The sequence below is a fragment of the Rattus norvegicus genome, chromosome 9, assembly GCF_021556685.1.
Source record: "Rattus norvegicus strain SHRSP/BbbUtx chromosome 9, alternate assembly SHRSP_T2T, whole genome shotgun sequence".
In the NCBI taxonomy this organism is placed as follows: domain Eukaryota; kingdom Metazoa; phylum Chordata; class Mammalia; order Rodentia; family Muridae; genus Rattus; species Rattus norvegicus.
The window spans coordinates 42,289,587-42,313,585 of record NC_141542.1 but is presented as its reverse complement, the minus strand read 5'-3'; the positions used below and the strand labels follow the sequence as shown (position 1 = coordinate 42,313,585).

The 23,999-nt window shown below is 40.5% G+C and overlaps 1 protein-coding gene across 1 annotated transcript in view; it reads right to left on the bottom strand.

Moving 5' to 3' along the window:
• Positions 1-23,999, bottom strand: part of Lmbrd1 (LMBR1 domain containing 1) — a 76,311-nt gene that overhangs the window by 37,380 nt on the left and 14,932 nt on the right. Inside the window, 4 exon segments of the mRNA NM_139189.2 lie at positions 2,316-2,389; positions 4,647-4,735; positions 9,791-9,858; positions 10,885-10,982. Coding sequence (NP_631928.2) covers positions 2,316-2,389; positions 4,647-4,735; positions 9,791-9,858; positions 10,885-10,982 — 329 coding nt within the window.

Below are 23,999 nucleotides of genomic sequence, written 5' to 3'. Positions count from 1 at the left end.
GTTTAGTTAAACCATCACAGCGGATTTCTGAAGAAATTTCATAGAGACACTGAGATGGTAAAGTAGGTTAGGAGAGTCTTGAATCTGAGCTCCACAGTAAGCCTTCCCCCTTTATTGTATGTTCAGCTTAAAGAAAAGCCGTCACTCCTAGTAGTTTAAACCCATACCACTTAGCTTTCTCCCTTGGACTTGGGACTTAGGCGTCCTTTTCTTCTATTCAGCAGCGCCTTTGTGTGACCTTTGGCTCCCGATCTTGGTGTAAGCTCCTCTCATTATTTTATCGGTATCTTTAAGGCGTCTGCGTCTGAGAAAAACTGCTTTAAGAATATCTCAACTCAACATGATCATTTGGTTTAAATGATTAAATGAAAAAGTTCAAGGTTGAACAACATAAAACACTAGTTAAAAGTACTTCTCCATGGGCTGGAGAGACGGCTCAGCAGGAGAGAACACTGGCTGCTCTTGCAGAGGACCCATGTCCGATTCCCAGCACCCACACAACAGCTCACAGTCATCTACAACTCCACTTTCAGGGTATCTGGCTCCCTCTTCTGGCCTCTGCAGGCACCGGCACACAAGTGCATATTCATGCAAGCAAAGCACAAGATGAAATAAGAGTAATTAATTAATTACAATATTCTCTTCACAGTAACACTGTTCATTGAGGAAGTGTCTTTCAAATGGTCTTGGTGACTTCATTCGATTTTCTCCTTCCTTACAAACTGGAAGCCAGGTTCGTACCTGACCCCTCGCCTACCTCACTCCCAGTAGTACCTTCTTAAGGACAGCAAATAGCCTAGGCGGATACAGACGGCATCTTCCTGGGGACAAAAGGCAGCTATGTTTGTTGTCCATGTAAATGATTCAGCTTCCTTGAGTCAGAATTCCTTTTCTGTAGCACACCTCACTGTGTGAGTGCTTCCGGGATTCTACTCACAATTGCACATGGAAACTAAACAAGAAACCTGAACAGGACAGGACAACATCAAGATTATGGAGTGCTGCTGCTGTGATTAGCCAAGGCTTCTGTCTGACTCAGAGAAGTCTGGCATCTTAAGACTCCAATCAGGGTGAGTCCTCAGCCTTGCATTGTTCTCGCATGTGGCACTGCAAGTTGGTTTTCTGTCCTGTCTATTTGTTTCTCCTGACTCACCTTTAGTCTACTGCTTACTTCAGCTCCCTGTAATTACCACAGCACTTCTATACACAAGACCCGACGAACCCCAGAGGCACCTGTGAAACCTTTTGTTCACCTAGAGGACACAGGCTAAGAAACAGACTCAAAATCAGCACGCTGTCCAGTCAGACAACAGCGACTGGAGCCTCGGATTGACTTCTTTTTCAAGGACAATAATTAATATGTTGTAAACATATTCTGTGAGACAGACAGATAGCCCTCCCTCAACTTATAGCACATGGCAAACTTCTTATGTAATCATACATTAAAAGGCAGACAACTAAAGATGAATAACAACACTAATACCTAAATAAACACTTCAAGATATTAAAATGTGTGTGTGTGTGTGTGTGTGTGTGTGTGTGTGTGTGTGTGTGTGTGTGTGTGTATGTTTGGTGGGTTGGACACGTATACCAACTAGTGGTAGTTGGTTCTCTCACCAACCCCAGGTCTTTTCATTCTGTATGCAGTAACATATGAATGAGCATGGAACATAACTTGATTCTGTTATCATAGCAGCCCATTTCTTCTGTGCCTAAAGAAAGCCATGCAGAAATGTTTCCAAAAGAACAGTATTTTTCATCTCTACAGGAATCAAGAATCTCAAAGGCTTCCAGATATTTATACAGCTGGGGGTGGGGGGCGTTAAGAAAGAGAACTGATTGTGGTTTTAATTTCACCAAACCACAAAGCAGTCTGTATATATAGCAGTCATTAATCCTTGCCAGTCCCAGGAAAATGAACAAAGTCAGAAAGTTAGAAAATACAGCATAGCAGTCTATGCACCATACACCATATACTATACAGTCTGTAGTCTACATACTACAGAGGAGCACCCGTGTCTGACTGCACAAGTACACAGCAGACAGAACAAATCGATGAACTAGTAACAAACAGTGCAGGGCTCTGGCGTGTACACAGTACTAACTCCACATCTGTACAGGATATAATTATCTGCAATTCACAGATTCATCTCCCAGTCTTAATTCTGCAAACAGGCAAGATGACCAAGTCATCAAGTAATGGAAACAAGAATAAGAGGTTGAGGAGGGAAGGACAGCGCGCAGATGCCTGAGGTACAAGGTTGCTGCCCAGGGTGACGCTCTAACTCCAGCTCTGACACTCCCATGGCACTTACTGTGTATGTTATGGCCGCCAGCATCCCAATCAAGGTCAGAGAGCTGATGGAGAAGGACAGCGCGGCCAGACCTTCTGTGAGAATGAAAGACATTGTCAGTGTGAGCTTCTCCGAGTCTGCTGTTTCTTTTCATTAGAGCACGTAGAATACAGAAGTCAGTCTCCTTTAGGCACAGGAAGGGATGAAACAAATATATATCACTGTCTCCGTCAAGTGCTGATTCTACTCAAGAGGGCAGATTTTAAAGAGCTCTTTATAAAGTGATCTTCACATAATCCTTTGGATCAGCTAAGATTTCCTTCCCTTCCCCTTTTAAAATTAGAAAGAAAAATCAGTTTAATTAGTGGCATATATGTACACATGTGAGCGTGTGTATGAAGGGGGGGGTGAGAGGTCAACACTGTGTGGCTTCCTGTTGCTCTCTACTTTTTTCTGCCTTCCTTCCTTCCTTCCTTCCTTCCTTCCTTCCTTCCTTCCTTTCCTTTCCTTCCTTCCTTCCTTTCCTTCTGTCTTTCCTTCCTTCCTATTTTTTTCCCTTTGAGATAGGGTCTTTCAATGATCTGGGAAGTTCACAAATTCATCTAGACCCAGAAGCTAACAAACTTGGGGATCCTCCACCTGCCCCAGCCATTTGTGAGGAGGTTACAAATCTTTTATGTTGGTGATGTTTAAACAGTCATATGTTCATGGAGGTTACTAAGTGATGCATCTTTGAATGTATCTCAGGTTTTATTTAACACATAGAAAGAACATATTAACAAATTCATGAGCCAGACAGGGCCACTCCTTCAGCATTTGTTTTGTACAACTACACTTCAGGGTTAGAAGAGAGTGCGGTGGCTAAGAGCATCCTTGCTGCTCTGCCCAAGGACTGAGTTAGGTTCCCGCCACTCACATCAAGTGGCCCACATGTGCCTGAAACTCCAGCTCCAAGGGAGCTATGTGATCTTCTCCCCTGGCTACCACAGGTACCTACACATGCATGGCACTGGCACACATGTGGCATCACTACATAACACACACACACACACACACACACACACACACACACACACACACACGCACGCACAAATACTAATTTTAAAAGACAACCACTCCTAATTGACTAAAGGATGACTAAGCTGGTTGAAGATGCTGGTTTTATTCCTCCATAAACGTCTATGATCTGCGCATGCACACAAACAGATCCTATTGACAGAGAAGTTGTACCGTATTTATAGAGTCAATTACTTTGCTACAAGAAAAAAACCTATTTACACAAATTATTTTAAAGCATTGTTCAGTGAAAGAAGTCAGGTACATATGAAAATCATAATAGTACACTAAATGGATTTTTATAGTGATGGACATGTTCTACACCTTGACTGTAGTCAAATATGTACAGTCATTTATGTAAGATGAATTACACACTATGACTGTTTTAGGACACATTTAGTAACATTTTGGAGCAGATATATATACTAGATACCTTACACATCTAGGAAGTAGATGAGGGAACTGAGACTAGAATTCAGGAACACTTGGGCTAGGACTGGAGGAGGGCTTATCAATTAAGAGCAAAAAGTGCTCTTACAAAAGACCCAGATGCAAGTCCCAGAACCCATACAACGGCAGCTAATAGCACTTACAACTCTTGCAGAGGACGGAGTTTAGCTCCTAGCAACCATGTTGGAGAACTCACAAACAACTATAACAGCAGCTCCAAGGCCTCTGTTCGCCACAAGTACTTGTAGTATTCTCATGGGCACCTACCTACACCCTCCCCGCCGTGTGTGTGTGTGTGTGTGTGTGTGTGTGTGTGTGTGTGTGTGTGTGTGTATGTGTGTAACTAAAAATTTTTATAGAAATTTTTATTAACTTAATCATGATTGAGAATTTGTTAGAATTTCAAGAAAAGCAATGCTGACATATTACCATAAATCTTCAGTAAAACATTAGTAAATTCCTATGAAACATGTAATTTACTTTCTCAATAAAATATGACTTCATCTTTAGTAGCATGATAGAGCACTCTCCTATTAAAAATTTAAAATAAAAATCTATGCCCAGAACACTTCTTTAACATTTGTTATTCTACATTATCATAAGAAATTAAAGAGCGCATTAAAATAACAAGCCCATTAAAATGCTTTGTACATTAAAGCTGCTTTATAGCAGGTTCCTTTTGTGGAGGTGGAAAGCTGCCTACGTAATAGCTGGAAGGTAAACGTAGACCTCCTCACTGAAGTACAGAATGGTAGATTTCTTAGAAAAGTAAAAACTGGCTAATCTTCATCAATTTCCAAAGAACACAAACTAGGAAGTCCTAGAAAAAATGATTTGAATACTTACGACCAGTTCCGAGATCTTCAAACAGGAGCTTCACCTTTTCCCACTCCGTAGAATTGTTGTTGTTGGGCAGATTCAGCGGCACAAAGGCACTACAAAGGAGAAAATGACTCTGTCTGAAGGCCGTGAAAATAAGTTAAATAAATTTAAAAAAAGGTTCGAAACACAACTGACAATAGGTTTTTAAAAGAAAGATCAATTCTTCTTCCAAATCCTAAATCTGAACCAGACACAGGGGTACGAGGAATTTCTCACCAACAGACTTACATTTGTTTTGAACCATGATATTAGACAAATTCTATGTTAACTTAGCAGAAAAATGCATACTATCATTTCCATACATTTACATGTAAAACAGAAACAACATGCATCACAGTCAGCAGTGAGGCCAGAGACGACCTCTGCTTCCTCCTTTGTCTTTCAAGATCCTGCACCTACAGGACAGAGGAGCACACTAAACACAGCCACAAGAGCTTACACTAAGAAATAACGGAAAAGAATGCAGATGCAGATGGTTTATTTTCCAGGCCAGAATAATAAACAAAGGCATCAAGACATTGAGATTAAAAAGCAGGGTGTCCTCAAGATAACATATGGGAAAAGCATTCTAAAGGGTAAAACATAATAGTCACACCTCCTTCCTAAACTCATTGAATTTAAGGAAAGCAATAGAATGTATCAATATTTTACAGAACAAATTATGAATATATATTGAATTAAATACATATAAATGAATATATGTCGATATAGTATGGTATCTATGTTGAAAATATTTTCTAAAGAAAGCTATTATTTTGAAACTTTAGCTTTAAATCTTTTACTCCAGTGCCTATAAAAAGAAGAATGGAATGCATATGTCGGGTTATTTAATTCCTAATCAGTGAGCTGTAGACGAAGGCCTGTGGTAGTGTTTCTGCAGGTTTGTCTTGCACGCCAAGACCCCGAGTTCAACCGGTGGCTTGGGGAAGGCAATTCTAAGCACTCGCATCGCCTTGAGTCCTCCTAGTCTTGGAGATGAACTCATCACTTTAAAAAGTGAGTCCCCAAAAGCATGAGCATAAATCTAATACATCCGTTCACTGTCCAGCAGAGAATCAGGCAGCAGCAGAATAGAGTTTTAAAATAACTTCTGTATATTATATATCAATAGTATTAACCATCAATTTAACCACTGAGATTTAATTAACAGAAAAATAAGCAAGGATTATTTATATAATAACCTAGTTTCATTTAAGCATAGTTTTTCTTGACAGCCTACAAAAGTATATTTAAAATTTTTTAGTTTAGAACGTGAATCTAGAAAAAATTCTTTTATAAAAAATCATCTAAAATATGATTTAAATATATTTAAATGTATACTTAAAAGTAGTATTCATAAAGTAAAAATTTTACTTTTAGGTAATCGAAGGTTCTGTGCTTTGGCAGAGTGGACTTGGAGGAATGCCTGATGATCAACTTCTCAGGCTGGCTGTCCAACAATTCAGAAGTAACAGAGTAACACAAGAGGAAATGTCAGATGACCCAAATTGTTTAACTAAACTTTAAAAAAAAAGAGATAAATTGACCTGATTTCAGAGAATTAATTATTTTGATGAAATCCATCAGAGACTTCACACTCATTAGCTCAGGCAGAAACCACAGCAGAGACTCAAAAGCATCTCCCCAACCACATCACCATAGGGATTTAATCATTAATAAACAGAATTAGAATGATTTGACGTAAAGAGAAACATCAATAGGCAGAATGAAAAATAATTCTGTAACTATACGCTGTCCTAAGCAACAGTACACAAATACTGAACGCAATGCAAGGGGTAATGGTCGACGTGCACCAGTGCGAGCTGAGCTCTTTACATGGGGCTAAGGTAGAGAGAAGACTGGAGAAGCAGATCACGGCCAAGCACTGCCTCCTGGAAACGAGGGCACCACTGTACTCATGACCTCACTGAAGGTGGGATGGCTGCCGAGGCCCTCATGAGAAGAGGTCAGCCAAAATCCAGGCACGGTTAGGCTGGAGCTCACAAGCGCACTCATCTGAGACCTAACGGACAGCTGTGGCCTTGGACAGAGGGACAGTCAGTCTTCTTTAAAGTGGAGGCTCCTGGTAGGCTGACCATGCTCAAGTAGATGAGACCATATGCAGAAGCATATGAAAGGCACAGATTGGAATCCATAGCTTTTTACATCTTTTAATGAGGGAAATAGGGAGTTGGGGGGTGTGAGGATAGAGCTGAGAAAGGGAAGAGTGTGGGAAAAATTTAATCAAAATCTATTGGGTAAAATTCTCAAAACATAATAAAACTTGTTTTAAAAAGGCAACTGAAATCAAATAATGATTGATAAATCACTCTTGGAGAGGTTAAAATAAGTTAATAAGATTATCAGGCACTTGTAAATGGTGATTTATGGCAAACAAGAATTGTAGTTTAAAATCACATCAATATATCCTTAATTTGTTTTACTCAAAGACAGTGACTAGAGAGAACCCCCGTTTCTTCAGCCACAGTAGCAAACAGAACGGGAACACAGTAAGATTAGAATCCTCCCTCTCCTCACTGAAAATAAGAAAGCTGAAAAGTTGCTTAGTGAAAACACTCTGAAGTCCGCCTGAATCACCGAGTCAGCTTAATTCAGTGTATCTTTGGGAAGAGGCAAAGAGACTAATTAATGACTTTCAGGAGACAGGAAATTGAAAGGATGAATTCAGCATCCTCTCAACCAAGCAAGATTCTCCCCTCCTACCTCACCACACCACATCCTCTCTCTTCCCCCTGGCTCAGCTGTCCCCTCCTGCTCTCTGAGAAACTTTTCTGACCCTAGCCTCTCACCTGAATTATGAGAGGTTTACCCAGCTGATCTTGCTGCCTTTAGTACATCACCTCCCAAACCCAACATCCGAGAACCCCATCCACACAACCTTTATTGTGCTGTAACTTTGAAAGCAGGATCGTATATATTAACTTCCCTTGAGTCATGATCACACATCCCTGCCTCCCTATTGCTAATCAGGATAAAACTTGGAGTCTACATACCTGTCTAATATCATGTGCCAAGGGTCTCATGTGATCACTTGAAACATCACACTGTGCTTTGTAGATTGACGGCTTGTTGGTTTAGGGAAAAGACAGGTTTAAAGTCACATACTTTTTACACCACTCTTCAGCTGCGTAGGGCCCTTCTGCCATGACACTGGTATGTTTGAAAGGAAACAGCAAACAGTTCCCTCCACGCTGCACAGAGAAGGACACAGCAAGAGGCGGCTCTCTGCCAACCAGGCAGCACTCTCACCACAGGCCAAACTTGCCGACATCCTGATCACAGGCCTTTTGCTTCTACAGCTGTGAAAACTGAATGTCTACCATTTGAGCTTTCTGGCCTGTGTCCTTTGTTAAGGCAACCCCAGCAATTTTCTTGGCTGACCCCAAGATCTAGCCCTGACACACAAGTGCTCCAAAGACCGCTGAGCCCCACAAATACCAAACCTAGATCACACCCTGTCTATACAAATTACCTACAGATTTATCAGCAAGAAAATCTTTTAAAAGAAACTAGGGTACTCAAGCAATTCAGTAAATCTGCCTGATTAAAATATTTGCATATGGTAATGAGAAGAGCCCTGCCCAGATAACTGAAACACGCTAGTCTTTAACCCCTTATTCTCTTACACTGGCCTGTGCACAGATAGCTGCATTTATTAATAGTTCTCCGTCTACTCTACATTGGGATCCGCTGCATGCCGAGTGCCCGTATTTATGAAAATCCAATAGTTTTACTGTTACTTTAGCTTTGGATGTCTATGATTACTTCAGAGCTAGCTACAAGGGAACACCTGCTAGCAACAAGCAAAATGCACTACAACCCTAAGTATTTGCTTCCTCTCTGCTCCTTACTCTTGCTGACCCTGTTGTAAGTAGTAGGCTAACAGATATGACTTAAATGTCATCAAGGGAAAATTAGCATAAATACCTCTCTGGCCTTCTTTATTAGAAAAGGAGGCTTGTAAAAGCATATTCTACAGCTAAAACAAATAACAAAACCGTAAACTTGGAGCATTTTATGGCCCGGGAAGACAGGCAAAAGAAACAGGAACATAACTAGAACAAGAACCATACAGCCCGTGATCCTCAGCCTCCATTCCCATCACGAATTACATCTAATGAATGTTTAAAGTATCGGAAATTATTTACTAAGATGTAAAACGCCAAGTTATGGGCTGGGAAAACGGCTGGTGGTTAAAGTACACTCCCGGGGACCCAGGCTCATGGCCTCTGCAGGCATAAGGCACACAGGTAACACAGATATACACGAAGGCAAAAGAACCTTACACATAGAATTCACTTTGAAAATTTGTTTAAAAGCTACCAAATTCATTATAATAATTAAAAAGCAAATGACTACCTAATGTATGTCTTCAAGGGAAGGTAGACAGAGGGGCTTGGAGGGATGAAAGGGAATGGGGAAATGACATGATTGTATTATAATATTAAAATAATCTTAATTTAAAAAACTTAGGAAGCTTGACATTGAAAATAAGGATCATTTTATCACCTTTCCTGCTATAAAAAATTTAAAAGGATCAAATTTATTTTAACAAAGACAAGAGTCTCCAATAAACAAGGACAGATGTCAGACTTAGGAACCAATGAACAAAGCTTCACTTCCATTAAAATACACAGAGTTCTACAGACACAGATCGGGCTTTTAACATACGGACATCATGCACACACGTCCATGGAGGAGGCCCTGAGCTCACTCACATGAACTGCTGTCCTCTAAGAAGGCCCTGCCCCCCTCAGCAGAGAACTCCATACTCCCAGTCCGGGGAAGACTCCCAGAACATTACAGCAAGCGTTAGAATCGGGACATCACCAAGAACTGGACAAAAGACCATATACAAAATACTAATGTACTCGTGTAAAAGCAGTAACAACACGGAGGGTCCACGCAGGAGTGAGAACTGTAAGTGGCTAGAAGGAGACCAGCGCTCACTGTGGCTCCACACCGTGGTGGCATAAAAAGCCACTTGTTTGGTTTTTTTCCCCCTTTTTGTTTTGTTTTCCTTGTCTAGAGTTTTCTGAATGAACCCTCTGTTACCATTACTCAAATAACTCTTGTTTCCATTGGCACAATGAAATGTCAAGACTCACCCAACAAGGAGCAGCAGCGCGCAGATCACAACAAATCCCAGTGTGTACTTGAGCGCCGTTTTAACTTGCTAGAGACCGGGGAGAAAATGTATCTCTTAGCAAGCCTTTACATAAAGAGGTATTATGACAGCATAATAATATTCTTTTATATCAAATATACATTTCAAGTCAAGAGTACAGAGTTTCAACTGTTGGAGAGAAAAGCCTTAAAATTTAACGAAAAGTATAATCAGTATTCCACATCCTAAGTGCCTTTCCAAGTATCTGGAATGGTCAGAACCCTTGAAAAGCACCGCACTGAATACATAAGTAGCCAGTGGGTGGAACGGTCAAAATAGAAAAATATTCCCCAAAACAAGCACCTATGGTACCCCTAACCCAAACACAAAAAGCCGTCGTAAGAGTAAGTAATACTCTTTTTGTTTATATTTTTCAAGACAGGGTTTCTTGGAATAGCCTTGGCTGTCCTGAAATCACTCTGTACATCAGGTTGGCCTTGAACTCAGATCTGTCTGCTTCTGTCTTCGAGTACTGGGATTAAAGGTGATTGTGACTATGCCTGGCTAAGAATAAGAAATGTTCTCATGTATATACTTACATGTTTATGTCCATAAAATGTAAACACATAACAACTATAGTAATACTTATATGTTCACATTTTGCTACATATGTAAGCATAAGTAAATACACATAAAAGTTGCTGTGTAGCCTGACTGGCATTTAATTGGCAATTACCCTCCCTCTGTCTCCCACGTGCTGGGATTACAGGTATGCACCAGCCCACCAAGCTTGTGTGCATGTTTTAAATATATGTACATTTCTCATGCCAGGCAGCACCCTGCTAAACATTTTACATATGCTAATCACCCAATTCTCACAACAAGTGCAAGGCAGGTGCTCTAACTTCTATCTCAGAGACAGGGAGCTGAGGCCCAGAGAGGTTAAGTCGTTTTTCCTAAGCCGGCTACGTCCTCGGGGTCTACAGAAGGGCGGGAATAAAGTGAAGAAGCGTCATGGCACTCGTGGAAGACCGAGGATGAGAACGGAGGACGGAGTCCTGTGGGCTGGGAGGAGCCCATCTTAAGGCAACTCACGGTGCACTTGCTGGTGTCGTCGTCGTCCTTCTCCTCATAGTAGAAGTAGACAAAGGGGATCCAGAAGAACACACAGAACAGGATGACGGAGTACAGAGCTGTGGAGAAGAACAACGGAAGGCCTGATCAAACTTACTACTCGGATGCCCTGTATTCCTAACTTCGTAGATGTGGTACTCAACAGCCTTTGCCTTTTCCATTCCAAGAAATGAACAGGATCAGAATGACACACTCACCCCAGTTAAGCTGCACACAGTGTGTAACAAAGGTAAGGATGGCACCTGAGGAAGCTGACACCTGGCTCTCCTCTCGTACCAGGTATACAGGCCTCTACCCTCTCAGTCAGTTAACTCTGCACTCACTGCAGCCCAACACTCACAGCCACTCTGGCAAGTTAAACAGCCAGCTAAAAAGACACAGTAATTTTATAGAAATAAATTCCCTCTGCTAAATATAAAACACAAAGACTCAGCACACTGGTCTTAAATCAAACAAGGGGAAGAAAAGCTAAAAGCAGCAGAAGTCCATAAAATGAGATTCAAAGTTATTTGACAGGAATTAATTTTCCACTTTAAGATAATGTTAGATTTCAGATATTTTTAGATAGTGAAACATCTAATTCAATACAAAGCTTAACCTAGGAGCAAAGATCCAATACACTCATGAATTAAAGAAAACAGTGAAAGAAACTTTGAGAGACTTCAAAAACCCAGGAAACCTGTTTTTAAAAATCCGTCCATTAAGCATTTTCTTGCATATATGTAATCTGGAAGCATGACAACAAATACACACACACACACACACACACACACACACACACACACACACACACACACACACGTATCATCATCGTCATAATCCAGGAGCATCTATCACATTCCTCCATATAAGAGAGCAGTGCGGGCTGGAGAGATGGCTCAGTGGTTAAGAGCACTGACTGCTCTTCCAGAGGTCCTGAGTTCAAATCCCAGCAACCACATGGTGGTTCACAACCATCTGTAATGAGACCTGATGCTCTCTTCTAGTGAGTCTGAAGACAGCTACTGTGTACTTATATATAATAAATGTATTTTGAGAGAGAGAGAGAGAGAGAGAGAGAGAACAGTGCGACCATCTCACACAGGCCAGAGTGACTAGTGTGCAGGAGAAAATAACAGGTTGGCAAGGACACAGAAACCTCTGTGCACTCCTGTAGGAATGTGAAATGGTACAGCCACCATGATAAGTTGTAGGACTGTTTCTCAACCTCTGAAAGATCCGACTACTGTATACCTGATGATTATGCTTCTGCATATGCATCCAGAAGAATTAAAAATGATGTCTGAGTTAATTCTATACTTCCCATTTTCAAAGTTGCATTATGTATAATAGCAAAAATACAGATAAAACCAGGGTCCAATGGCAAACAGCGAATATAGCATATATGCAAAGTGGACTATTATTCAAACATAAGAATGAAATTCTGGCATACACTATAATATAGATGAATTCTGAAATCACTGCACTCAGTGACACATGCCAGTCATGTAGGGATAAAAACTACATAGTTAAACTTATAGGGATAATTAAGGAAAACACATAAAGACAAAGGGTAGAAGATGGTTGTCAAAACCCCAATATTCAGGAAGTAGTTGAGTGCACATGAGTTACAGATCATTTAAACATGGTCCTAATCCTGGCAACACATGATATCATTTGTAAAACAACGGCTAACACTGCTGTAGGCTGCTGTCATACTCATTACTGGAACAAGGCATAAGGCAAACTCTGCAGTTCTAAGAGAAGACAAGTCATGTTGTCCCACTGGAGCTGCTGCCCTGAAATCTGTTTCTCTGGCTTCATGCTATACTATGAAGCATCTCGTGTATCAATAAATACATCTTCATTCAAATTAGGCATGCCATTTTCAAAAGTTAAAATCAGAGCAGAACTTAAACAGATACTCTGCTATAGAACATATACAGTGACCAAAAGCACATTGAGAGATGCCCGATATGGTAATCATCAGGGAAATGTAAAGGAACCCAACAATGAGCTCCGACAGAGCAAGCTAAGTTACCTGCAATGCTTAAAAACAACCGAAAAGACCAACTGTCTACCGGAGGCTGAATACACAGACTGAGTGTTCACTCACACGAAAGACGTGCATCAAAAAGACCGGCGAGACATAAACAAAGATCCCAGATGTTACACTGAAGGAAACAAGCCCTGGACAAGAGAGTACACGCTCTATGAGTGAATGCAAAGAACCAACTAACCAAACTAGTCTCATAGAAGGCCAGAACCTGTCTAGGGTTGTGACTAAGAAAAACTTAACAAAAGAGACTTCCAACAGTGAACACTTCCCCAAGGCAGCAAGAAACAAAGACTGTGGGGACTCAGCAGTCTCTAGGCAGTGGGTCCACAAAGCACACCACATGCCCTCCCGAAACGTCAGCGTCCTGACCCAGCGGAGCTATCTTCTCCCTCTGATTCCTTGGTGCCCATCAAGATGTCTGCCTTTGGCCCATGAATGCTGAGCTATAAAGTAGAAGTAAATTAACGTTTATGATTGGGTTATTTCTATCACCCAGTTATCCTTCTATATTTATAAACAGAAGCTCAAATATTGCTTTCTTCTACTGTCGAGAAACAGAAGAACTGTCTCTCTTAAAGATGTGTTCCAGAATCATACCTGTCATCAGAGGAAGCCCTCCTTAATCCCCAGTCAGAACACTGTGAATCCTGTCATCTTCATAAGGGGCTTGTACTTCCTTGTGTTTCCACTCTAGACTGCCATTAGCAAACTACAGTCAGCAGGCTTTAGGTAGGCAGGCCTACTGAGATCCAGGATCACATCAAGGAAAGGTCTCATATGCACAGAAATTGACACAGATCAGACTCATAAACTCCTGATTTCTTTTTAGAAATTTAAATACATTTGTATTCCATATGCATGTAACACACACACACACACACACGCACACACACACACACACACACACACACACATATATATGAATGAACGAGTGAACAGAGAGCTACTGTTAAAGAACACATGCTAACCCCCCACATTGTTTTTTGTAGTAAAAAAAGTGAGCAATTTGTCTTCTAAGTGCTTTGTGCTACTGACGCATAGCGCATGAGCATAGCGCACATGACGTGAACTTAAACACTCTAGGCTTCTGAGATAATCAGATCCGAGAGCGTTTTCCTGCTTATTAATAACCTTTAACCCAAAGCACTACAACATCAGAGAAGAGATAGTTCTGTGCCATAGACCTGTAGTCCTAGCTACTGTGGAGGCTAAAATACCAAGATCATAAATTAAAGCACCCCTTGGATTAAAACAACAAGTTCACGGCCACCTTAGACAATTTACAGGTACCCTGTCTCAAACTCAAAATAAAAAGGGGACAGGAATTTAGCTCGGTGGTATGGTGTTTGCCTGGGCCTGCCAAGGTCAGTCCTTAATGCTGAGAATAATTAGTCATTACAAAAATTTTAGTTTCAGAGGGTCAAAGTATAAAGAAACTGTACTTTGGGAATAAAAAAGGTTTTCCAATTTCTTTTATCTAGCTGAAGAAACCTGGGGTCAACACTGAGAGCCACAAGCCCAACACCCATCTTTCTTTCAACTTCTCCTTTATTTCCACCTTCCCCTTTGACCTGCTTCCTGTGTGAAACTGATACACAATACCTTAAAATAACCCAGCACCATTTTGGACTTGTTATGATCGCAAGGGACTAAGTGTCCAGGATGAAGAGCAGAAAGAAATGAACTTCAAACCCTTACAACACAGCATAGCGGCCCAGGCCAGCCTTCCATTCCAGCTACTGTGACAGATGCTTCTTATGGGGAAAATGCCCAGGGAGGAATCACACTTTCTGAGTGAGTGGGAGCATTCTTCCCCTCGGCAGCAGCCACTCCCAACAGCTTCCAAGACAACACCCCTTACACAGTTGTTAAGACAAACCTTCAAGATGAACTACTTGAAAGCTCACTGCCCAGAGCCGACTACTGTTCCCACAGTAATTAGTATCCTTGGTAATTAGGATGTAGAAGGGAAAAGCCATGCCGAGCTCTGTGGCCTGTGCCATTAGCTAAAGGAGACTTCTCAATTCATTTAATGAAGCTACCTGAGTCTTTGTATTTAAGCCTGACAAAAATCAAATAAAGGGAAGGTCACAGGCCTGTACTAATGCAAGTTGATTGAAGAATTCTAAATGAGAGAAGAGCAAAGCAAATCCAGCAAAGTTCTATTTAAAACGACACCACTTTTACCTATTCTGTAAGACATGCGAAATTTGTCTAATAATAATTAACCTACATCGTGTGTATTATTTTTAAGAGAGTTACAACCTCCCTAAAGGGCATGGTCCTCTTTAAACACAGAGAAGGCTCCAGAGACGATGTGTTCAGTTATAAGCACCTTGGATATACTTCAGCCTACACGAGGGGAGGACATACACCTAAATCAAAATGCAGAACCCTAGTCTCATGAGGTTAGACAGGAATAAAGAAAAGATACAATATCTCCACTCTCATACTAGTCATGTTATAAGGAGTACATCCCCAAAGAATAGAAAGTCACTCTGAGATTACAGAAAGACTGTCTTCTGTCTTGACCACATCATCCCTCTTTCTCTGAGACTCCAGTTTCTGTGCTGTATTACAGCCTGCAGTTTTGTTGTACAATACTCAGGGGGATGGTCAACAAGCAGGGGAGAGCAGGGTTGGGGCTGGGGGGTAGCTAATGCTTCCCTAGGAGAGCCTTAAGAAGACTCCAGAACCAACAGACAACTTCCCTGCAGTTTCCCCTGCAGGGGAAGCCCAGCTGGGAAGCATCTAGATTCCTGATGCAGAGAAACTACACAGAAAGTGTGGTTTCACACTGCTAATTTCCCCATACTTTGTTAATAACTCAGATTCTGAGAGCAAAGTGAAGCCATTCAAGCATTCTCCTGCATATGCACTGAGAATACATGTCGGGATGTAGGCCAGTTAGTTGGGTTAAGTTTGGAGTAGCCAGGAGACTGCCCAATCAAAAGGCCTAAGCTTTAAACTCTACCAAATGTCTCTGTGTCATTATTTATACACTGGTGGGTCTGAGGAAGTCCCACAGTAGAAACTACTGGGTCACCTCACAGATGAACCTTTCTGAAAAAAATTAGACTGTTTTCCAAAGCAATATAGCATTTTACTTTCTCAGTGTAAAAGCATCCGAAGACTTTTTACTTGGCAATATATGTATTATAACCTGCAATATATGTATTATTACTTGTAATGAACTTGGACAGCTAGTGTTCACCACATCAAAACGGGTTTTGATGAGTAGTTCTAAACCAAGAACATAATCAGACACCCAGTAGAAACATCTTCGAGTTGAAGTGAAGGGGATGGAGGTGGGATGATGGTAGGGTAGTCGGACAACTCATCAGCGCCTACAGGGTGTCTGCTGAGAAAGTGTGGGGGCCTCTAAGACAAGAGAATACTGACCCACAGGCCAGCCAGAGGTCAGCAAGGCTGCATCCAAGAGTTCAAGTGCAGGGGAGGGAGCACTACCCAAGTATCTGTGTTAGAATCCACGTGCATCTGTCCAAAGTCCTCTCAGCAGGGCTGGAGAAATGTAACCACCATCCAAGTGCATCTGCAGGGAGGACCACTCTCCAGCAGTCCACACGCCATCAAGCCAAGAGCTCCCCAGCGGTCTACACGCCATCAAGCCAAGAGCAGCAGCAACTCTGAAGCCCCAAGAGCCAGTGGTGTTTGATATCCTGCCTGTATTCTAACTCCTCTTCCTCTGGTCTTCTTCCTTTCAGAATAAGAATATCTATCCAATCCTCTTCCTTTCAGAGAATATCTGTCCTATCCTTGTGGCCAATATTAAATGTGTTTGGACAATTAGATCGTCTACCTGCTTTCACGGTTCAGAGAATTTTGCCTCAAGATGAGTTATACTTAAAAGTTCATCCTTATCTAATTTATGTGATACTGAAATGAGTCTATGGACATTGATCATTAGAGTCTGTGACCTTGAGGGATTATAGGGCAGAATTAATATGCATTTTCTGAGAACAATATGGGGCAAATAAAAGTTGAAGCCCTGCAAGTGTTTCAAGGTGAGGCGTTTGGAAGTAAGCAGGTTTGCATAACGGCATAAAGTGGGGTACATGATGAAATTGGTGTCCTGACCCCTCTCATAGCCAAAAAAAAGCAAGAAGAAACAGTACACAAACTGTTAAAAGGAACAGTGAGAATTTGCTGTCTGAGAGTTAGGGTGAAGGCTCTCGTGAGAAACTTGCTTATGTAAGGCACCAAGTCAGCTGTATTTCAGTAGACGGCCTCGGCAAAGCAGCCACTCCAGCTGAGGCAGTGTATCAGTCTTGAAATATAATCTATATTTCTCTAGTGATTAATAATGCTGGCATTTTTATGTATTTATTAGCCCCTCATATATCTGCACTGGCAAGAATGCCTATTTAAATACTTTTCTGATTTCTAGTTCATCAGTTTGTGTTATTAATGATTAATAAAAGCTGTAAGACCAATGTACACTCCCTATCATATGATGTACAACTCCGCTCTTCCTGTCTGGCGATTATCTTTTCTCTGTTACTGGAGCTTCTTTATGCAGTCCAAACTACTGTCTTAAACTCACAGGGTCAAGTGACCCAGCTACCTAAGGCTCCCAAACCAACTGGATTAAAGGTGCACACCCCTATAACCAGCCAATCAATTACTGTTTGTCTCCTGTCTGCTGAAGACAATTAATATTCATTGAGTTTCAATGTACTAAAGGGTTTTCCCCTATGAATCAAATCCAAGTACATTTTGTCTAAGCAAAGCTTGTTGGGATTCTATCTTTCATTTATTTTAAACATTTGACACTTTTATAGGTTAGGGAATATTATATAATTACAGTCTGAACATTAATAATATATTAATAATAAATACTATTATATCTTTTAGTATACTAGCCTTTAACCACTACTAATACATTTATCCAAACTTATAATTACTATTTATATAGCATCTTTTTCCAATCTTTGGGAATCCATTTTCCAAACTATTATTTGTGCCACTGAACAGAAGATGCACCCCATCACAAAGTAAATTAATTAGAAGGGATTCTTTTTATAACTCCTCTATGCCAGTTCTACAGTGTATGTTGATAGAGTAGCTACATCATTTACATTGAATACAATCCTCAATAAAAGTGTATTTAGGTTGACAGCACGTCATCAAGAGCATGACTCTGATTAAAGAATAAAACCAGGATTTGGGAATAATTAAATCTATACAGTCACTGACACAAGTTTAGCACACATAAAGGTCTTCAAAATAGTGGCAATGTTAACCAATATGTTTCAATGCACAGTATTGAATACAAGACTCTATTTCAGTGGGTAAATATTAGTTACATAAATATAAAATACTGACAAAATCATGATAGGTAATAGGGCCATTCATAGAATAACTAGACCAGTGAATTTTAATGAAATGTTAAATTAAAAGGTAATGAAGGTATAAATTCGCATCAGAAATTTTTTAGGTAATTAGCACTCCTTAACATTTTCACTGAGGAAGACAAATGAAACTACTTTAAAGAGGGTTTTAAGAATTTAAGTCATTTTGCCCATTTCTTCCACAGGAAATAAACTCAGACCCAACCTATCCCCTAAGCTGGAATCTACACGAAACCTAATGAGCCCAGGAAAAAGCCCATAATAGCAGCTCTTTGAAATCAAACATGTTAACAAACTAAATTCTCACTAGTTAAGCATTTGAGCATATATTAATATGCTAGTTTGCTAGACTATATTATAGTCTAGGAAAAATGGCTGCCGAATGATTTGCAAGTAGATTGTTTTTGTGCTGAGAGCACACACTCCAAGACAGATAAGACATCTCAGTGGCTCATTAAGGTCTGTAGTCTCAAAGTTCTCCCCACATATGCACCTGAGCATATGAAAAGGTACCCACACATACTGTGCTCCTCGATCTGAGCGCTAAAACCAGACAGAATCATTACTTGGTAATAGATTACCAAGCTGTCTATCAGACTCGCTAACTCAGAATATCTCTGGAACAGTTTTGAGTTATTTAAAGGTCCCAGATGATCCTGACATTGCCCTAGAGTTTTAATACTACTAATTATTCCCATAGGTCCTGCTCCCAGAACCACTGACTAGAAAGCGGTTAGTTCCCTTTACAGCCCAGCTATGGTTGGACGAGCTTCCTTTGGGCATTACCATGCCCTACCAGGATGACTGTTAATACCAACATCCTCATCTGTAGCATAGCACATCAGTACTGTGAGAAGTGGGAGAGCCCATAATGCCTAGAGAGATTAACAATAAAAGTGTTTATACACCAGAAGGGCTAACAGGAGTTCTGAATAAAAACAGTGCCCTGGCCCCTGCAAAGACAAACAGATCTTTCAGGTGTATGTGCAAAGGCAGAAAAGCACAGGAGCTCACAGGTTATCACACTGCAGCTGGCTACACGTTCCCACACAGCATGCCCCTCTCCCACAACCAGGAAAGTAACTTCCTTTCAAGAAGATAACACTGCTCTTGGCAGACTTTCACCAAATGCTACTGTGTGTTGGGAAGACCTTGTGGAAGAAGGGTATTGTTGATAGTTGGAATCCTGTTCTCCTATTTCTCCCCCTATGACATCACCATGGCACTAAACAATTCCACAGGGGGAGGTTTATAAACTTCCTGGATTATGGTGGTAGTTGATGTGCTATTAACAACAAAAAAAGATTAAAAACAATCTACAATGTCTATTAATACTATTTAGTATTAATAAAACAGTATTAATTAAGACTAAGCACACTGTTGATTTAATTAATATTTTAAAATAATAAAATATTCACTAAGACTAAGCACATTATGAAAAAAATGAAGTAAAAACAGTGCCTTGGATGTTTTCAATGTTAAGATCCAGAAGAAACTCTTAGCCAACTTGAGGACTGTGACGTCAGGAGGACAGCCAGCCTCCAGGACAGTTAACTATTTCAGAAGCTGCACAGTCTGGTCAGGGAGGTAGCAAGAGCCGTAATGAGTCAAGCCGTCTGTGCATGGAGCTGACCCTGGACCACAGCAATCTACCCGGATACCGCCAGGAAAGAGATGGTCTCCCAGGAGTGCTGACACACCTGGGAGCACAGGTAAGACCACAACCTCTGCTCTGAGGAACCCACTGGGAGCCCTCAGGTCACAAGAAGGGAGGAGCAACCTGGAACAGGATCCTTCTGGTTTCCATCTGCACTACAGAGCTGACCATAGGCCACAGATCTCCACACCCAAATCCCTTCCAGAGACAGCAGGTTTCCCAAGAGTGCTGACACACCTACGAACACAAGTGAGACCCCCACTTCTGCTCAAATACCTGGCCAGAGCCCTCAGGACACAGAAACCAAGGAGCAGCCTGGGACAGGATCCTTCTGGTTTCCATCTGTGCCCCTGAGCTGACCCTATGCCACAGCTCTACATGCCCAAATTCTGCCTGAAGAGCTAGGCTCCCAGGGGTGTTGACACACAGGTTTACAGGAGTGACAAGCCACTGTTAGAAACAGCAAGACCAGCCAACAACAGAAATAACCAGATAGCAAGAGGCAAATGCAAGAATATAAGCAACAGAAACAAAGTCTACTTGGCATCATGAGAACCCAGTTCTCCCACCACAGCAAGCCCTGGATATCCCAACACATCTGTAAAAGCAAGACTTGGATTTAAAATCACATGTCATGATGATGATAGAGGACGTTAAGAAGGATATAAATAATTGCCTTAAAGAAAAAGAGGACAACACAGATAAACAGGTAGAAACCCTTAAAAAAAATCCCTTAAAAAATTATAGGAACACACAACCAAACAAGTGAAGGAATTGAACAAAACCATTCAAGATCTAAAAGTAGAATAGAAACAATAAAGAAATCATAAAGGTAGAAAACCTTGGAGATGGAAAACCTAGGAAAGTGATCAAGAGTCACAGATACAAGCATCACCAACAGAATCCAAGAGATAAAAGAAAGAATCTCAGGGGCAGAAGATACCATAGAAACACTGGCACAATAGTCAAAGAAAAAGTAAAAGGTAAAAAGCTCCTAACCCAAAACAACCAGGAAATCCAGGGCACAATGAGAAGACCAAACTTAAGGATAATAGGTATGGAAGAGAGTGAAGAGTCCTACCTTAAAGGGCTAGTAAATATCTTCAACAAAATAATAGAAGAAAATGTCCCTAACCTAAAGAAACAGATGCCCATAAACATACAGGAAGCCTACAGAACTCCAAATAGATTGGATCACATAATAGTCAAAACACCAAATACACTAAACAAAGAAAGAATATTAAAAGCAGTAAGGGGAAAAGATCAAGTAACATATGAAGGCAAACCTATAAGAATTATACCAAACTATTTTCCAAGCAAATGATCTCAAGAAACAAGCTAGAGTAGCCATTCTAATACCCAATAAAATTGACTTTCAGCCAAAAGTTATCAAAATAGATAAGGAAGGACACTTCATACTCATCAAAGGAAATGTCTACCAAGACGAACTCTCAATTCTGAACACCTATGCTCCAAATGCAAGGGCACCCACATTCATAAAAGAAACTTTACTAAAGCTCAAAGCACACATTGTACCTCACACAATAATAGTGGGAGACTTCAACACAAGACTCTCAGCAACAGACAGATCATAGAAACAGAAACTAAACAGAGACACAATGAAACTAGCAGAAGTTATGAACCAAAAGGATTTAACAGATAGTTATAGAGCACTTCATCCTAAAAAGAATATACCTTCTTCTCAGCACCTCATGGTACCTTCTCCAAAATTGACCATATAATCAGTAACAAAACAGGACTCAATAGGTACAAGAAGAATGAAATAGTCCATTGCATCCTATCTGATCACTATGGACTAAGGCTGGTCCTCAATAACAACAAAAACAACAGAAGGCTCACATACAAAATGGAAACTGAACAACACTCTACTTAATGATAACTTGGTCAGGGAAGAAATAAAGAAAGAAATTAAAGACTTTTATAATTTAATGAAAATGAAGGCACAGCATACCCAAACTTACAGGACACAAGTAAAGCAGTGCTAAGAGTTCTGAGTGTCTCCCAAAAGAAACTGGAGAGAGCATAAACTAGCAGCTTGATAGCACACCTGAAAGCTCTAGAACAAAAAGAAGTAAACACACCCAAGAAGAGTAGAAGGCAGGAAATAATCAAACTCAGGGCTGAAATCAACCAAGTAGAAACAGAAAAAAACTATACAAAGAATCAATAAAACCAGGAGCTGGTTCTTTGAGAAAAATCAACAAGATAGATAAACCCCTAGCCAGATTAACCAGAGAGCACAGAGACAGTATCCAAATTAACAAAATCAGACATGAAAAGAGAGACATAACAACTGAAACTGAGGAAATTCAAAAAATCAACAGATCCAACTATAAGAGACTATAAAACTGGAAAATCTGGATGAAAAGGACAATTTTCTTGACTGATACCAGGTACAAAAGTTAAATCAGGATCAGATAAACCATCTAAACAGTCCCATAACCCTTAAAGAGATAGAAACAGTCATTAAAAGTCTTCCAACCAAAAAAACCCCAGATGTGTTTAGTGCAGAATTCTATCAGACCTTCAAAGAAGACCTAATACCAATACTCTTCAAACTATTCCACAAAATAGAAACAGAAGGCACACTACCCAATTCATTCTATGAAGCCAGTTACACTGATGTGCCAACTTTGATAGAGAACTTCAGACCAATTTCCTATATGAATATTAATGCAAAAATATTCAATAAAATTCTCATAAACCTAATCCATGAACACATCAAAACTATCATCCATCATGATCAAGTAGGCTTCATCCCAGAGATGTAGGGATGGTTCAATATATGGAAATCCATCAACATAATCCTCCACATAAACAAACCCAAGGTGGGGGGGGGGCACATGATCATTTCATTAGATGCTGAAAAAGCATTTGACAAAATTCAACACCCCTTCATGTTAAAAGTCTTGGAAAGATCAGAAATTCAAGGCCCATACCTAAACATAGTAAAAGCAATATACAGCAAATCAGTAGCCAACATCAAACTAAATGGAGAGAAACTTGAAGCAATCCAACTAAAATTAGGGACTACACAAGGCTGCACCATGACCAAGAAGCAAGCTGGGGAGGAAAAGCTTTGGAAATGCTGTTCATTACCAAAGGAAGTCAGGAGTGGAACTCAAGCAGGTCAGGAAGCAGGAGCTAATGTAGAGGCCATGCAGAGATGTTTCTTACTGGCTTGCTTCCCCTGGCTTGCTCAGCTTGCTCTCTTATAGAACCCAAGACTACCAGCCCAGGGACGGCACCACCCACAGTGGTCTGGGTCCTCCCCTCTTGACCACTAGTTGAGAAAATGCCTTACACCTGGGTCTCATGTTCGTGCAAGTATAGGACCCTGACTAAGACAGCACCCCACTACTACTAATGACAAACTTACCTCCTTTGTATTTCAAATGAGACCAGACACTTTATATTTAAGACAGAGAATATCTTTGGGAAGATTCATAAAAATAAACTAAAATCCTTCTCTGTATTGATGGAATAAAATTAAAAAGTCTGTCTGAAGTAATAAACTGGTTTATAAGCGTCTTGTGATCTTGGCAGGAATAGGTCATTGCAGGAGCCTCTTAGTTCATAGATAAGATAAAGTTCCTGGTCTCAGACTTCCCTAGCAAGTTTGGTTATCTTGTCACATGATCCACAGGCTGGTGACTACACTGTAACAGGTGAGAGGCCAGTCCCTCAAAAGAAATGTTCAAAGAGGTCATTGTATCATTTCACATAATTTGTAAAAGGTAGAATTGACTTAACACAAAACCATTTGGCACACCTTTTTCTTTCTCTGTTCCTGTAGCTTCTAGGACTTTCCCCTAACCTGTACTATGTATTCCTTTTAAACACTAATAAAATGTGTCTCAAGCTTAAAAAAATAACAATAAAAATAAATTCTACAACAATAGTAAAAAAAAAATCTTCTAAAAACCTAATTAAACCAAAAGAAATTTCATGGTTCTTATGGATCAGGAGAAAAAAATATAGGTTAGAA